This window comes from Rhinolophus sinicus, chromosome 15 (assembly GCF_057876585.1).
Source record: "Rhinolophus sinicus isolate RSI-liver-muscle chromosome 15, RSI-T2T, whole genome shotgun sequence".
Lineage (NCBI taxonomy): Eukaryota > Metazoa > Chordata > Mammalia > Chiroptera > Rhinolophidae > Rhinolophus > Rhinolophus sinicus.
Genome location: NC_142515.1, coordinates 40,444,949 through 40,461,635, shown reverse-complemented (window position 1 = coordinate 40,461,635; position 16,687 = coordinate 40,444,949). Strand labels below are relative to the sequence as shown.

General features: G+C 40.6%; 1 protein-coding gene across 36 annotated transcripts in view; it reads left to right on the top strand.

Moving 5' to 3' along the window:
* Window positions 1-16,687, top strand: part of ANK3 (ankyrin 3) — a 593,532-nt gene that overhangs the window by 445,513 nt on the left and 131,332 nt on the right. For 32 of the 36 annotated variants that reach the window (XM_088792001.1, XM_088791998.1, XM_088792002.1 and 29 more), the window contains 7 exons: window positions 2,915-3,112; window positions 4,974-5,072; window positions 7,304-7,402; window positions 9,232-9,330; window positions 12,160-12,357; window positions 14,099-14,197; window positions 14,484-14,582. In XM_088792001.1, the coding sequence (XP_088648127.1) occupies window positions 2,915-3,112; window positions 4,974-5,072; window positions 7,304-7,402; window positions 9,232-9,330; window positions 12,160-12,357; window positions 14,099-14,197; window positions 14,484-14,582 (891 nt within the window). The remainder of the gene's footprint in view (window positions 1-2,914; window positions 3,113-4,973; window positions 5,073-7,303; window positions 7,403-9,231; window positions 9,331-12,159; window positions 12,358-14,098; window positions 14,198-14,483; window positions 14,583-16,687) is intronic. The other 4 variants (XM_088792007.1, XM_088792013.1, XM_088792027.1 and 1 more) reach the window with 1 other exon arrangement.

Here is a 16,687-nt window from a genome sequence, read left to right as displayed (position 1 = left end):
AGTCAAACTCTGGAGACTATACAACTCCTATCCAGTCCTTCCCTTTTTGTTAGCACCTGTTCACAGTCCAGAGCCTCACTACTGCCCTCTGCTCTGCCTGGGCCCCTAAATGCAGAATCTCTCTGATTCACTTTCTCCAAAGACTAAACTGATTTCCTGTAAGGTGCTGGAGGCAGGCATTGGGCTTGGCTGGGTTGGAAGGGCTGGAGACCTGACAGCTCCATACACAGGCGAACCAATCCTGCTTTCGGCACCAACCCTCATCTTTATCTTTCAAGGTACTGTGTTTCCATATGCCCCACCTTTGGGCATTGGAGAGGTAAAGCAGTCAACTTTAGTGTACCCAGTGGCATGCTGGAGCCAGATCATTGAGGCTGTTTTACACATCTCTTCTCAATTCCACACTCAGTAGCACGATGTTGATAGCTTGAAATTGGTGACTGTAGGGGTCATTATATCATGGAGATTGGCAAATGCTATGTGTCAGTGCTTTTCTCTTTTCAAAGAGCCGCTGTTTATCAGCATACTACTGATTGTATCCCTCCATAGACACTTAGGTCTTAGCCTTCTTTCTTCTGCTGGGTGAGTTAACATGCATAAATTGTCTTTTCATATTCCAAAATTTGTAGACATCACACATCTATTTTTGTTTTCTTTCCCATGTGTGGATGTGGGTGTATAGGTATACCTGCAAACACATGTGCATGGCCTTGTGGATTTTACCTTTCAAATTCCTGTAATGCTTTTTAGTGCAGTTTGAGAAAGGAGAGATAAATACATGTCACATCTACCACGTTTTAACTGCAAGCTTCCCCTGTATTGACAATAAACTCTTTCCCACCTCTCTGCCTCATCTCTTCTCGTTCTGCTCCTCATCTTCCAGCCAACCAGCCCTATTTCACTTTCTAGAATATACCAAGTTTATTCTCACCTCCGATTCTCTCAGATTGAGTTCCCTCAGCTGGTCCCAGATCTACAGGCTGCACACATTTTTCAACTCAAATGTCTTCTTCTCAGAGGCCTTCTTCTTAGTTCGTTTACTTGTTTGCTATCTCTCTCTCTTCATTAAAATGAAAGCAAGAACCTGGCCTTATTCAGTGTGGTACCCCAAGGACCTAAATCAGTGCCTGGCATATAGTAGACCTTCAATAAATATTTGTTGAATGAATAGTAAGTGAATAAGTGCGTTCCTAATTTTAACACCATCTGTTTAATTTTTCAAGACTTTTGTCTTTCTGAGCTAAGAAAAATCCTATCCCATTGGTTCTATATTTTCAGCTTGATGAGGGTGTCATATGTAATAAGACACTCTCCCTAAGACAGGTGATCTTTACTTTCTTTTGGCCTTCCCCAATGACCTATAAGTTACCCACTCATATATCGTTATTTTGTGTATCGTTAGAGAATGTTCTCCTTTTACTGACACTGCTTTCCTTTTCTGCTCTTCACTAAGTCACTTATTCTCGTAGATTTGGTGTCTTTGTTTACTTCATGTTTTCCTCAAAGACTATATCAAAACAGAAAGCAAAAGAATGTTTTGGCAGAAAATAAATGCGTGCATATGTTCGGGGGTGGCAGTATCTCAGATGAGAAATGCTCCTATCCTTTGTTGCCCCTTAGTTTCTACTTTGGTTCAAAATGTCTGCGTGGAATTTTTTAGGCAAAATATATCCTGATTGACAGTGTATGGAGTCTTTAAATTGACATAAATATTTATTGAAAACTCTCTGTATATGCGAGATTCTGATGGCCAATATGGGAAATTATAACCCATGAACCTCTTGCTTTCATGAAGCACAAATAGTTGAAATATATGATGGTGAGTGAATGATGCCATGAGAGTGACTAAAGGAAGCCTTGCATTTTTTCTTTCTTATCTTGAACTCTTGTTTATGTCATTCACAGATAAACTGTGGAAAATAACTTGGCCTAGAAGATTCAGAAATATCTGGTTCATCAGTGCATATTTAATATATCATTATTTTCAAAGTTCACTGATGACCATTTTGGGGGGAACTGAATTTGCTGTCACTTTTTTCCCAAAAAAAATATGTTTAATTATGTTATAGTCATTAATAGAGGCACTCTTGATAATTGGATTCTCTAAGAATTTCCCAGGCTCCTCTACTGTGCCTCTATATTTAAAGGAAGCATGCTTTAAAAAACTGACATCTTAATACATACCTTGTTTTTGCCTTCAGTAGGAAACACATACTGAATGCTAAGTGTCACTCTAATCTTTTTAAGGTTCTGTTTACCTTTGACCCCATTTATGTCTTGTCTCAGCTTTCAAATGAATTTTTACTCATTTTGCATATAATTAACTCTGTCATCGAACCCAGTTGATTTAAATAACTAAGGCAGGCATTAGTTAATGAGTTGGTCAATGCCTTGCATTTTCTTATCATAGATACATGAAGGCACCAGATTGATGAAAAAGGGAAAAGTTTTCTTCGTTGATGTGAGATGAAATGGTATTCTGGTCAGACCCTCTTTATTCATTGAATCAGTGTAGTCAATATCATGTATTAGTAACTTGTAAGGACAAAATAAAAACCAGTCTAATGAACACCAATTTGTGCCTGCTTTTGTTTTATCCTTTTAAGTCTTAAATATTAAGAATTCCAATTCACTGGGATGCAGTAAGTAATGCACCTAGTGGAATTCATGCTACTTTTAAGTCAGAAAAAGAAGTCATCCTTGAAAGTTTGTTTTCTATTGATATAAGAAGTGAGAAGACTAGTGTTAAAGTAGCTGTAGTTCAAAACATTTGTCAAAATCTTTTACAAACAGAAGGTATTTCCATGCAAAAAACTGTGTTTTCACTTGTTCATAGTTGTACTGTATTTTGTGTTTTGGCACATTTATGTTTCAAATGTAAAACAGTAAACTCTGATTTTCTTCTGTGTTCCAGAATGGGTTGTCTCCACTGCACATGGCCACACAAGGGGATCACTTAAACTGTGTCCAGCTTCTCCTCCAGCATAACGTGCCCGTGGATGACGTCACCAATGACTACCTGACTGCCCTACATGTGGCTGCCCACTGTGGCCATTACAAAGTCGCCAAGGTTCTCTTGGACAAGAAAGCTAACCCCAATGCCAAAGCCCTGGTGAGTGGCTCAGCCAACAAATCCAGCCTACGTTGTTTTGCTGACAACAGGCTTCCTCTGTATGTGAAGGGACTGCTTGTGAGGAGATACACATGGGAGGTCTAATTAAATAAATTGCACTTTTTTGTCAACTTTTTCAAGTTTCCTTCTCAGAAGTTTACAAAACCTATTTCTGACATGACCAAGGCTGATGGGGTTAAAACATTAACCCCTTTCTGATCACACTAGTGATTCTCTTACATAAATGAAACCCCAAAACTATACAAATATAAAAAGACTGAGGTGGTCCATCTTATCTTACTATAGGTAAAGTTATCATTCTATAAATTAAGTTTTTTTTGAAATCTAAAAGCAGGCAAAATGATCAGAAAACTTAAACGAGAGATCTAGGAATTTATGAGCTAAAATTTTCTGTTAACCATGTAAGACAATGAAATATTGCCTGTCATCTACTTTTTCTGCGGGTTCAGATCAAAATTTTGGTCTGATCTGTAGTCTTAACTCCTGAAATGGTTTGCTATTTTAACCCTTAGCTCTGTACAATGGTTTGGTTTTCTCAGCAAAACAGCCTCTGTTGCCTTGCAAAACGAAACGGTCCCAATTTAGTAAGCTGTTTTTAAATTTAACTCAGAATAAGCACCCATGTGTAGGAAAACATAAGTCACCAAATTTTAGGGAGAACATCTGAGTTTACTAGTAATTTTGAGGTAAAAGCTGTCATCCAATCAACCACTTTAGGGAAGGTCTGTGCTTCTTTCCAACTGGTGCGGTCACCCTAACTGAATGGATCCACGCGCCTCTGGGGGCTCCGTTGGCTCTGATATTCTGAGTGGCCAGAAAAGAGCAAGGAGAGAGGAGCTCTCCAGACCCCAGGCAGCTCCATGGCCGTGGCCGTAGGAATTCTAAAAGCTTTTATCAGAGCAGCATTTTAGGAGCTGTTGACCTGCCCAGTGTATCAAACGTATCTTTGAATTCTGAGATGGGAGGAAACGAAATGAGCAACCATGACTCATTTTTCCATACAAGAAAAGAGCCTGAAAACAGGGCGTGGGCTTTCACTCTCATTTTCCTATGACTCTGAAGATTTCATAACACGTAAAGGTTGGAGCCAGTCATCCTGGGATGGACTATAGCCAAGGAAATGCTCTCAGAACATCCACAGAAGTACCTGCGGTGACTTTCACCTAAGCTTTTATAGTGGACCCTCATATTTTATAGTTCTCTATGGCGACTAAAATATGTGCCATGCTCTCAATTATAAGGCGGTACACTTTGGTAGGTAATTTGTTAAATAGGAGGTTCTTTTATTAGATTAAATATTAAACCAAATGATCCAAATAATGTTGGGTTGTTTAACTTTCTGTTTCCTTGGAGTAAGTACCTACTTGAATCTTAAAGCTGGGAGGAATGAAAATATTCCATAATTGGCCTTGTACTTGCTCTAAAATGCGGCAGAGAAGTCAGACTAGGCATTGGTGAAGTTTCGACTTTGTGGACAAGTCTCTGGACCAGCTGTTTTTAGTCTGTGTTTGAAATGAGGTAGAGAAGGGATATAGTATTTGGAAGAGTGAATTCCAAAATAAAATACTCTAAAGAAATAGCATGAGCATTTTGCCTGAGCTCCCAGGAGACTGTAACAAAGAAATACACTTTCTGTTCATGATTACTAGGGCATCTTGGGTTCCTAGAACCAGCTAGACTACTTGTGCTTCCAGAAAAGAATCTGTTTAGCCCCTTGTTGTTTCTGTTCATTTCCAAATCTTTATAGAACATCACTTGAGCAAAAACATTTTACCACACACAGTAGAATTGAATTTCAATGGAATGTAGCCAAGTAGATATGTGTCTTTGTCCCTTGCAGAATGGCTTTACCCCTCTTCATATTGCCTGCAAGAAGAATCGAATTAAAGTAATGGAACTCCTTCTGAAACATGGTGCATCCATCCAAGCCGTAACCGAGGTAAGCGGAGGACGATTTCTGGGCTTCCCCGGCTGCAGGAAAGTATAGCCTCAACAGCCGGAGTCCCGGTGTCATTCCCAAGGACCAGCTAGTTTGCTGTGTGTGATCGCCACAGACTACTGTGTAAGCCTTCCCCCCCGAGGGGCTGCCAGTACCGAGGAGAGCAGCCAGAAGTGTGGGTGGGTGAGTGCTGATACATTACCATGACGAGAAGCATAACCCAAAACACAGGCTTCGTGCTCACGGGTCACTGAAAGTGTAATTTATATGAAATCCTAAATGCAGTGCTTCTCACCTGGGGGCAATTGTGCCCCCCATCCTCAACAGGTGTTGGACAATGTCTGGAGGTATTGTTACTTGTCACAACTTGATGGTACTACTGGCCATGTGGCTAGAGGCCAGAGATGCTACTAAACATTTTACAATGTCCCGCCTCCCACAACAAAGAATTATCTGGCTGAAAATGACAAATATGCCAAGATTGAGAAACCCTGCATAAGACAACTTCTGTCTGTTTGTAAACTGAGGATTAGTCTCTCTAAAAACTTAATGAAGCACAGGGTTGTTGAAGGTAGTAAAGAACTATCTCTAGAATTCTTCTGTTCAAACTGACACAGGACTTAGAGAAACAATCCATCAGGGTCAGGGCGGAGCCTTCAACACAGCAAAGCAAGCCTGGTATCTACCCTCCAGACTCATGCCATCCTCCACCCCACCCCAAAACTCTGGTCTCTGTGGATTCTAGGCTTCAGCACTTCCCTAAACCATTTTGTTCACCTCTGCATCTGAGCCTGCTCTATATGTTACTGCCCCTTTGTCAGACTAATCCTACACCTCCTTCAGGACCCGATCTGGGGTCACCTTCTGCAGGAAACCTCCCTCACCCCCTTGCCTCGACTAGGATCTCCTCTTTGGGACCATCACGTCTTCCTGTGCATAGTTCCATCAAAGCACTTCTCCAGCTGGTTTACTTAGGACCTAGCCGTCCCTCTGCCCCCTGGAAATTGCGGGCTCCTTCCAGGCAAGCCTGAGTCTTACTGGTGTTTGTGTTCCCCCAATGCCTGGCCCCTAGTAGATCATTCAGTAAAGGTTTGTTGGATGCATCAGTAACAACAAGGGTGTGAAGCAAACATAAAAATTGAGATCTAGACTAGTGATCATTGCTTTACCTCATACGTCAGTCTCTTCTCTTCAAATGAAATATTTGCCTTGATTTGTAATTTTTAAACCGTTAAATGGTAGAAAATACCAATACTGATTTACTCTTGTATCATCAGTCTTATGGCTTCATAGTAAGTGCCGTGTCGTTTTAATGATAAAATAATAAGTTTATTCTCAGTGCATGGCAACTCTTCTTAAAGATTAGAATAGGCTCAGAAGTAGAAGTACATTTTTGACTGATGCTTGAATAACTGCCCAGAAATGTCAGCCATGGAGAAGGTCCTCTGCCAGGCCTTTGCTCCATAAGAGCTCCAACAGGCAGTTTAGACAGGATGAGGGTTTGCTTTGCACATGTTCTAATGACTCCCCCTGCTGATGGAAAAAAAGCTCCATGTTATAACAAAATTATTTTCCCCATTTTCCTCATTTCCCACTGTTTCAAATCTGGGCAACCAGAATTCTTCCCCTTCTGTCTTTTACCTCACTTTTGTTATATAGAATTTGTTTCAGTTTCTTTGGACATTTTTCAAATTTCTTTTGAGATTAGTCATCCCCTTCTCTCTCCTTTTTTTTTTTTTAAAAAAAACAAAAGGTTAGCTTTTCTAGCCATATTAAATATTTTTGCCAAATTATGATATTCATGTTACAAGTGGAATTAAATTCTCAAAATTTAAAAATGGAAAAATTTTATGTAAAAAGCACAAATATTATGGGGGTGTGTTGGTAGGATTTGAAGCAAACAAAAATTAAGGTGTAGTCTAGTGACCATTATAATAATAATTTCCTTAATTATGTAACCTTAATTGCTAATACTCATAAACGTGCTTTAGGGAAATGATGATTATGTATTGATATATTTGCCTTATAGAATCTGTAAAATAGAGGTGACTGTCTAGATGTCTTCTGTTCTAATCAACAAACTAGTTATCTTAAAGTAGATGGACCAATCAATGGATGGATAGATGGAGGGGATGAATGGATGGATGGCAGATAGACAGACAAGGCAAACAAACCGTTTTTTATGATAAGCCAATAAACCGACTTTTCCCATTTCCCTCTTTTCTCCCTAGTCGGGCCTTACCCCAATCCATGTTGCTGCCTTCATGGGGCATGTAAACATTGTATCACAACTAATGCATCATGGAGCCTCACCAAATACCACCAACGTGGTAAGTATCTTTCAACAGAGAAGGTCCAAATGTGAGTATTTAAGAAACTGGCAAAGATTGCTTTTATCTACTTATTTTTTGTTGTAAGTAAATTAATTACAATATTTTAGACCTTTTTATTGGACCACTAAAAAGGACAGAATTTGAGAATAAATGATTTCCTTCGAATGCAAGATCCATTCAATCACTGTAGCTGGTTACTAGTTGTTAGGACTTACAGACTATGTACCTTGCTGCTGGATAGTACACTTTTAAAACTTAAGTTTTTATGGAGAGGGAGATTTTTTTTTTTGTAATAGAAGCATTAAGAAGTGTTGCACATTGAAAAGGTGGTTCAAATGCTATGATTATTGTGATTTCTAGTAACTCCAAAGTAATTCCTCTGTAGCGTGCTTGCCCATCTTATAGCAAACCCATGGAACTCATTTCATAGATTGTCAGATAATGTTGTTTTCCCCCACTAAGCATCTTGCTGCAGAATCATGAGACTCACTTCAGAATAAATATCAGAGGAGGAATTTATCACCCTAGATTTGCATGTGGCATTTGACATTGTTTTACAGGATTTTAACTTTGACATAGTAATATTAGCACACCAGACCACAAGCATAAGAACACTAGATGGGCTCAGGAGCATGAAGGAAGTGAAAATAAAAGAAGCCCAGAAAGGGCCTCCAGAAGGTCCTGCACATTGATCCTGAGGGTGTGCTTGCAACACGGCTCTCTGTCGTCTAGCAGCCAGAATCAGCACATCTACCAGATAGAAACAGACCAGATTCTCAGCTGAAATACAATCTTTCCTGGCACTAACACAATAGAGAGAGGTTTCCCTCATATAGAGAATACTGGGTAATATGGTAAACTACATCCTCTAGGCCTTTCCAGTAAATACCTTAACAAGTTTTGTGTGAAATATGTCTTTGTATACCCTTCCAGGGAGGTGGGTGACCCATCTAAATCACAGCTCAATTTATAAAAGCAGGTTTCACATGAGCACACTTGTGTGGGAGAATATAATTCATTATTATGACATTTTACATTTCTGTCTATCCATGTCTTCTATATTGTTTTCAATTTTGTTGTTGTTGTCGAATAAGTGAATAGGTAATGTGAATTAAAATCTCCTTAGTGAAATGGAGGGACAGGTGGGAGGAGTTCAGTGCCAAAGAAAATGACCCCTTGGGGTAATGCCCAAAGGCTAGGATGCGGATCTGTTGAGAGAAAGCAGGGGATGCAGACCAGTAGCTAACAAGCCAAGTTCGGCCTTCCGGTGTGTCTGTGTTGCCTGTGCAGCATTGTGGGCTTTGTTTTGAGTTCTGATTTTGTGGCCAACATTTAAGTGTTCACAAATATCCAGACATCCACTGCTTTGGGAACATATGAAGGTGTGGCATGATGTGGCTGGCGTCCTGCACAGCTACTACAGCAGCCTGCAGATGGTCCAGAAGTGGCTGCCTGTCTCCAGCAGGGCAGGGTTTCTTCTGAGCACTCCCCACCTGCCCTCTTCACTCACTCCCCCTCCTTCTTGGCCCCTGTGAGCAGTGGCCTTTCAACCCCCAGTGAGGCCACATTCAACATTATTCAACAGCACTTCTGATACAGCTAATGACGAGGCTCCCTGGGGTTGCACCAAAGTCCTTCCATCATGGCTCAGGTTTCGGTGAAGTTCTTGTGTATTTAATTTCCTGGCTTCCCTGGTTTTCAATAAGGAAGAGCTTGGGACTCCTTTTTACTTAAACCATAAAACCTACATCATAAGCTTTATGCAAATAAATTATGCCACTCTTCTTCAGAGCTGCAGTTAATTGACTCTGACCTCTGTTCCCCAGAGAGGAGAAACAGCGCTGCACATGGCAGCTCGGTCCGGGCAAGCCGAAGTCGTGCGGTATCTGGTGCAAGATGGAGCTCAGGTGGAAGCTAAAGCTAAGGTACGTGCAACACAGGCAAACATTTGCTATTGAAGGGAAAACCCTGGATTTTAATAAAAACCTTAAAATATTTGCATGCTCTCATCCAAAAACAGCTTTTAAAAGTAGTGAACAACCTCCAGTGAATAGTCTCTGACCAAGTGGTATTGTAAAAACCCCTTCCCGCACATTTCTCCATTCAATCAACAAACAGAATTAAATAGAACAGGCACTTAGTACCAGAAAGAACTGTGTGTGCTTGGCACGTTGCTCGTCAGGAACAGATTAGGAAATGAACCTAGACTTGGTCCAAAGTTCTTTGCACTCTATAGAGAAGGTCTTATGCACAGAGCTTCTAGAACGAGCACGAATTGGAAGCATAATTGAGCTCTTTTGGTTGACTTAAATGTCAGCTGTCATAGCCACAAAATGAAAAAGGAAGTTTTTACTTTTTCTCCACAAGTGGTGAAACCATAAACCCCAAGACTGGGATCGAGTTGCTTCAGGGATCTGCCTTCTCATGGAAAAAGAGCTGCTCGAGGGTTAAGTTTGAATGCTTCATTTTCTGCCCGATGTTCAGCCTCCAGAAGAAACCCACTTATCTGTCACTATTGGGGATGGGTCTGGTTGTCAAAATGGTAGGTCAGGTCAGGAATCGTACACATAAATGCCCTAATGATTTAATTTTAACCTACAATATATAAATGTATATTTATCTGCTATTTATTTACATGGGCTACAGTTTTAAGTATTGGGTTAAGTGGAGAGAAAACAAAGACATTTGTGAAGCAGTGTGAATACAGAATATTTCTAGACTTCTGTGATTTTCTCCCAGTGTCGTCAGCTGTCTCACCCATATCTAATCAGATCATAATTGTTAGTGGGTTTTTTTGTTTGTTTTTTTAAAATCAACATCTATCAAGGTTTCCCGAAACTTTCAACTTAGCATTTTTAGGGAAAAATAAAACCTTTCATATTGATGTTTATCATTTAATTGTACAATTAAAGTAATTAGTGCAAATATAGTACAGATTAGTAAAGTAACTAGAGCAAACATACTACTGTGGGAATAAACACTAGGTCTTGGGAAGCATAAAATCTGCAGGTGGATCCAAAGGTTGTGACATTCTAAGCAGCAGACCACAAGTCTGGAGTGTCCAGTACAATCTGGGGCCGGCTGGTGGATTTTACAGAAGATCTAGAAACAAAGATCAGCAAACTTTTTCTGTAAAGGACCTACTAGTAAGTATTTTAGGCTTGGCACGAAGCACCGTCTCTGCCACAGCTATTCAACTGTGTGGTTGGAGAGCAGCAGCAGCCACAGACAACACAGAAGCAAATGGACATGACTGTGTCCCAGTAAAACTTGACTTACAAACACAGGTGGCAGCTCGCTTTGGGATTGTAGTTTTCTGACCCCTGATCCAGAGATATTGGGTAATCCACTAAATCAGGTAAGTGGAATGGTTAAGAGAGGCCGCACTCTCCCATGAATTTCAAGAAACCTCACATTTTTTACTTCTATTACATATCAAATCATTGTGTCAAAGAAATGATTCTACCCAGAAACTGAAATTGAGGAGAAGATTTATAGTTACCAACTTGTTAAGGAGGCAGTATGTATCATGGTTAAGAGCCTGACTTCCTCAGCCAGACTGCCTGGGCTTGCACGATGGTCCACCCTTTACTAGCTGTGTAACGTGGGATGAATCCATTACCATCTCTGTGTCACATTTCCTTTTCTAGTTTCCTCATATAGAAAATGAGAATAGTGATAGCTGCTATTCATAAGATTGCTGTGATGATCAATGAAATAATATAGGTGGAGTACTTCCAACAGAGCCTGGGACATGTAAGTGCTCAGTACATGCTTAGCGCTGGCAGTGACATTAGTAGAGATTTATGAGATTTTCCTTTGACAATTATCTTTTTCTGTTTTCAGTATTCCTCTTTTTCCTTGTGGCATCTCCCCTAATTCTTCTTGCACTTCCTACTAGTAACACAGAAGGAAGTTTTGGCCTTGCTTTGACCTTGCTTTTGACCTCCTGCTTTGACCTTGACCCATAGCCTGCTGACCTTTCCAAAGCAGTGTCCTGTGTTGTACCCTCTTCTCTCTACCTTCCCCGCATATTTACCTGAACTTTTTTGTATTCCAGTAAGGGATTTCTCTTTGGAGGATCCCCGTAGGGCTCTTTGTTGAGCAAAGAGGAATAGATGCCCCTCCTACTTGGGGATAAGGTGCGAAGGGTACAGGACCATATGAGTGCCTCAAGCCTTTTGGTGACTTGTAATAATGTGCCCCTCCACTTGAGGCAGATGCAGCCCATGCCAGGATGCACAGCTTGGCAAAGGGTAGCTGGCTTTCAGCCCCCACCAGCCCTGTCGGCTGAGAGCCATTGTGTAGGCATATCTGTGCCACCCTATACTGCCCCTTCTCCCTCAGCTTTTGGATGTGGAAAGGCAACACCAATAAAATAATCCATTATATATGAGTGCGTAATAACTGATGTAGGTATAATATCACTCCAAGGTATTGGAGTTTTACCTTGGAGTAAATGAGTCCCTCAAAATGAGTCATCAGAAAGTAAAAACAGATAAAGTATGACAGATGGTAGTGGGAATAATTTATAGATAGAACTGTCTTTCGTACTTTCATACTAATAGGTTCATAGAAGAGTATTTAAGGAGCTTTGATCCACCATCTCCACCTTCCTGAACCTTGAGATTCTTTTCAACATTGACTCAAAGAGTTGAACATAGCCTCTGATACCACGCAGTTTGCCAAATGTTTCACAACCACGCCATTGTTTTCTCAGCTAATCAGCCGTGCATTTCTGCCTTGCCATTTAGGATAACCAAACCCCACTCCACATTTCTGCCCGATTGGGGAAGGCAGATATAGTACAACAGCTGTTGCAGCAAGGAGCGTCTCCAAATGCAGCCACGACATCCGGGTACACCCCACTCCACCTTTCAGCCCGAGAAGGGCATGAGGACGTAGCCGCATTCCTCTTGGATCGTGGAGCATCTTTATCTATAACAACAAAGGTATGAAAGGGAATCTTGGAATCCTGCTTTGTTCCCCCAGATGTATCTTCCTTACAATTCCCAATGTGTTCATACAGTTCCTGCTGTAGCCCCCAAACTATATCCTCCTTAGAATTCCTTTGTACCTATTGCTAGTAATATTAGGTTGGTGCAAAAGTAATTGCAGTTTTTGCAATTTTTAACCTTTTAAACAGCAATTACTTTTGCGCCAACCTAATAGGTATTTAGATACTCTGTACCTAGTCGTAGGTGCAAAGGCTGTACAACATCGTGTACCCTTAGGATCCCAGGATAATCATAAGCATTGGCCTGCAAAGCCCTGGGGTTGGGGAGGGTCGTTTAGGCGGGGGGGGGGGGGTGTCTGTGTCTGTGTCTGGCTATCTGTCATAAGTTTCTCAGTACATTACATTCTAATGAAAACTTATTGGTATCTAGAGTCAGATATTTCTTTCAAGTTATTTGATAGATTTAAATGGTGGTTGAGAAACAAACCCAGAGTTTCTCTTGCTGAGGCCATGTATGTAAACCGCATTATCAAAGCTCAGTTGTTTAATACTTTTATGACACTTTCTAATCAGGAGGGGGAATTTTCTTGGTTGTTTTTGTTTGTTGTTCTTGTTATGGTTTGAGTTTTCCTCAACTCTGATGCCTTAAAGTAGTAACATCCCACACAGTTGCAGAATGCACAATTTAGAGCTCATTTTTCTTATGATACTATGTAAACCTAGCAAGTGTGATAGGAAGATGAATTAATTGCCCTATAGCATGTCTTAGAAATCTAGAAATCGTGTTGCACTCTCTTTATTTGGATGCAGAGAAGAAGCATTAATGTCTAATCAATGCACAAGCTAATTATAAATACTTGGAAAACTATCTGAAAAAAATAAGTACTTCAAACTTCATTCCCTGTGATTCTTTAGGCTGTTCAGTAGATGTAAGTTCCTGGATCTTATTCAGTGTGTGAAACAGAGAAATGGGTGATGGTGTTTTGCGTGCCCCATCCTTTCCACCAAGCCAGTTGCCCATTGACTCTAGTTAGCTATAATCTCTTGAAGTCAAATGTGTTGATCACCCTGTAGTCCTGAGTCATGTTGGGACCCTTCTAACAGTGCTTGTTGACTGACTGCTTGGTACCCAGATCCTTGTAGAAGTTGGAAGCAAGGGAGCGTAGCTACTTAACCTCAGGGTCCAACTCTACCTATTTCTTGGGCTAGAACCATGTTTTATTATTCTGTTCCCCTGTGGTGGCTAAGGTGTGAGAATCTCTGACTCCTACTTCTGAAGATTGAAACACACATAAAGATGTGTATATACATATGGAAATGGTGAAAGGAGAAGAGAAAGACTCTAGTCTGAGATTACGGGAGGTCCACATTTGCCCAGCATTTTCCCACGCCCTCCAATCCAAATTGCACCTGGGACTTGAACCTGTTCTTCGCACAATGTGAAGTCCCAAAATGGCCCTAGAATAAGCCCTGGATCCAGCTCTCCAACTTTTTCCTGGTCAGATGCCTGATTAGCCCAGCATGAGTGGCACGTTGTGGGTCAGTCAGCAGAGAGAAAAAGTTGAAATGTCCTGCTCTTCCTTGTTGGTAAGGGGACGCTTTCACTGTTACCTACCAGTCTTGTTCCTTAAATGCAGGCTTCACTGCTCTTCACATTAGCATAATTCATCAGTTCCAGAAAAGCGATGCCTTTGCGTCTTTTCTGTTGTTCATTATTTTTATGTTTCTTTTTCCAGAAAGGATTTACTCCCCTTCATGTGGCAGCAAAATACGGGAAGCTTGAAGTAGCCAATCTCCTGCTACAGAAAAGTGCTTCTCCAGATGCTTCTGGGAAGGTATGAGGTCATCGGCCATCCTGTAGCAGGCCACTGCCATAGTAACAAAACAAGCACTTGCTAATATTCACCAGCAGCCCCCTAACTTATAACTGAACCATATTTAAGTCTCATAGGATGAAGAACGCTTCAGAAAAAGGAGGTGGATGCTGAGGTCCCAGTATTGTGGACGATGGAATGTAAATTATTCCCTGTGTTATAGCCAATCTAATCCCATCTGCTAAATCTAGGCCGCTGATGTTAACACACTTTTGACACTGGTTGTTGTTTCTGCACGTGTTTTCAGAGCGGGCTCACTCCACTGCATGTAGCTGCACATTACGATAATCAGAAAGTGGCCCTTCTGCTTTTGGACCAAGGAGCCTCACCTCATGCGGCTGCAAAGGTACCTGTAATTCGACAGCATGAGGACACTGGCGGGCAGTGTCCCTCAGTGTCTCTGTGCACTCCCACTTTTGCGTCATCTGTCACACCCTCCTCATTTAGGCACCACTTAAAAATCACAGAAATGTAAGCCCCTTAGGAAATTTGTGCCTTCAGCTATTTAGTCAACTCTTGTGGTTGACGCTCTACAAATATTTACTTGTCAATTGATGTTCCTTGAAAATCTAGGACATCCTGGAGCCTGAGAAGGAAACAAAGTTAAAGTACTCTTTAGCCAAATTAAAAACAGAAGCACAGCTTGAGGGTGTAAGAAAGTTCTGATTTGTCAAAGTTATAAAATATGTGTTACATTTTCCCCGACCATAAAACATTGTCTTCAAGGGATTTATGTTTCATAAATTAAGTTGGGAGGTTTTGCTTATGTGTTTTGGTTATTGCTAAAGAGAATCTTTATCCTTATTATTAGAGCATTTTTGACCATTAGACAACCTAGATTTCTCAGCAAAGAGATGTGTAGAGGATATGGCTTTCTCATTACCTTGGTGTTCTGATTTGAGAGGTGAATCGCAAAGAAGAGTTCATTGGAAAATAGGTTAATAGAGTTCTGTTGGTTAAGTTATCTATTGTTGAGCAGGTGACTATGATCAAAAAACATTGGAATGATGCAAATTACAATTTAAATGGCATCCAATTCTTTTATGAAGCACTATTGGTTGAAGGAACTTGTAGCATCCTTAGTGCTTTTTATATCCTTGTTTTACTCATTAATTTTGGGGCAGCTACATTGCTCTTCTTTAAACTTAGTGTTTATATCAAACCTCTTGTACACACAGATCAATGAATTCGGGCTGTTCTAGATTACTTGGAATACTTCAAGGGAGCAAGTTTTAGGTACTTTCTACATTTAGAGAATATGTTTGATAGGTATTTCTCAGAACCTCTTTTTCTGTATTTCTCAAACATCTGCTATCCCATCCTTTCCAGAATTGTACCCAGTGAAATCTACAATTCAAAACCAAGCCCCCCAGCTTGCTTTTCATCTAAATGCTGCTTTCCCCCTTCCCCCCAACACCCCCAATAATTTCTGATCCTGACATTCTTTCTAACAAAAAGCTATGCTTTGGTTTTTGAGAAAACTTTATCTTAGGGAAGGGAAGGGAAGGGAAGGGAAGGGAAGGGAAGGGAAGGGAAGGGAAGGGAAGGGAAGGGAAGGGAAGGGAAGGGAAGGGAAGGGAAGGGAAGGGAAGGGAAGGGAAGGGAAGGGAAGGGAAGGGAAGGGAAGGGAAGGGAAGGGAAGGGAAGGGAAGGGAAGGGAAGGGAAGGGAAGGGAAGGGAAGGGAAGGGAAGGGAAGGGAAGGGAAGGGAAGGGAAGGGAAGGGAAGGGAAGGGAAGGGAAGGGAAGGGAAGGGAATAGCAGCACTATTCACAATAGCTAAAAGGTGAGAGCAACTCAAGTGTCCCTTAAAGGATAGCTGGATAAACAAAATGTAGAATATTAATACAAAGGAGGAGTATTCAGCCTTAAGAAGGAAGGAAATTCTGACACATTCTACAACATGGATGAACCTCAAAGACATTACGCTAAATGAAACAAGCCAGTCACACAAAAGGACAAATGTTGTGTGATGTCACTTATAGAGGGACAGAAAGTAGAACGCTAGTTGCCAGGAACTGAGGTTGGGGGGAGAAGTGGGGAGTTAGTGTTAAATTGGTAGAGTTTCAGTTTGCAGCTGGATGTTGCTAATGGTTGGAGAACAATGTGACTGTACTTAATGTATTTTAAAAATAGTTAAAATGGTAAGTTATACATTATGTATATTTTACCACAATTTTAAAAATTATATAAAATTGTGAAAAAAATGTAATGCTTGTCTATTTCATTCCAGTTAATTTTAATATCCCTTTAAGCCTGAGCCACTTTTCTATTATTATAAATAACCCCAAGTTCTTGGTAGACAACCAGTGAATAATTAATAAGTGAACTATTTATTTCTCACTTGAAAGCAATAATTTTGACACAACTAGTGCCAAGCAGTGTAGAAGTAACAAGAGTTACAAAACAATAAATGCAACAAAATGAATCCAATCCACCTTTAATTCTCAAAT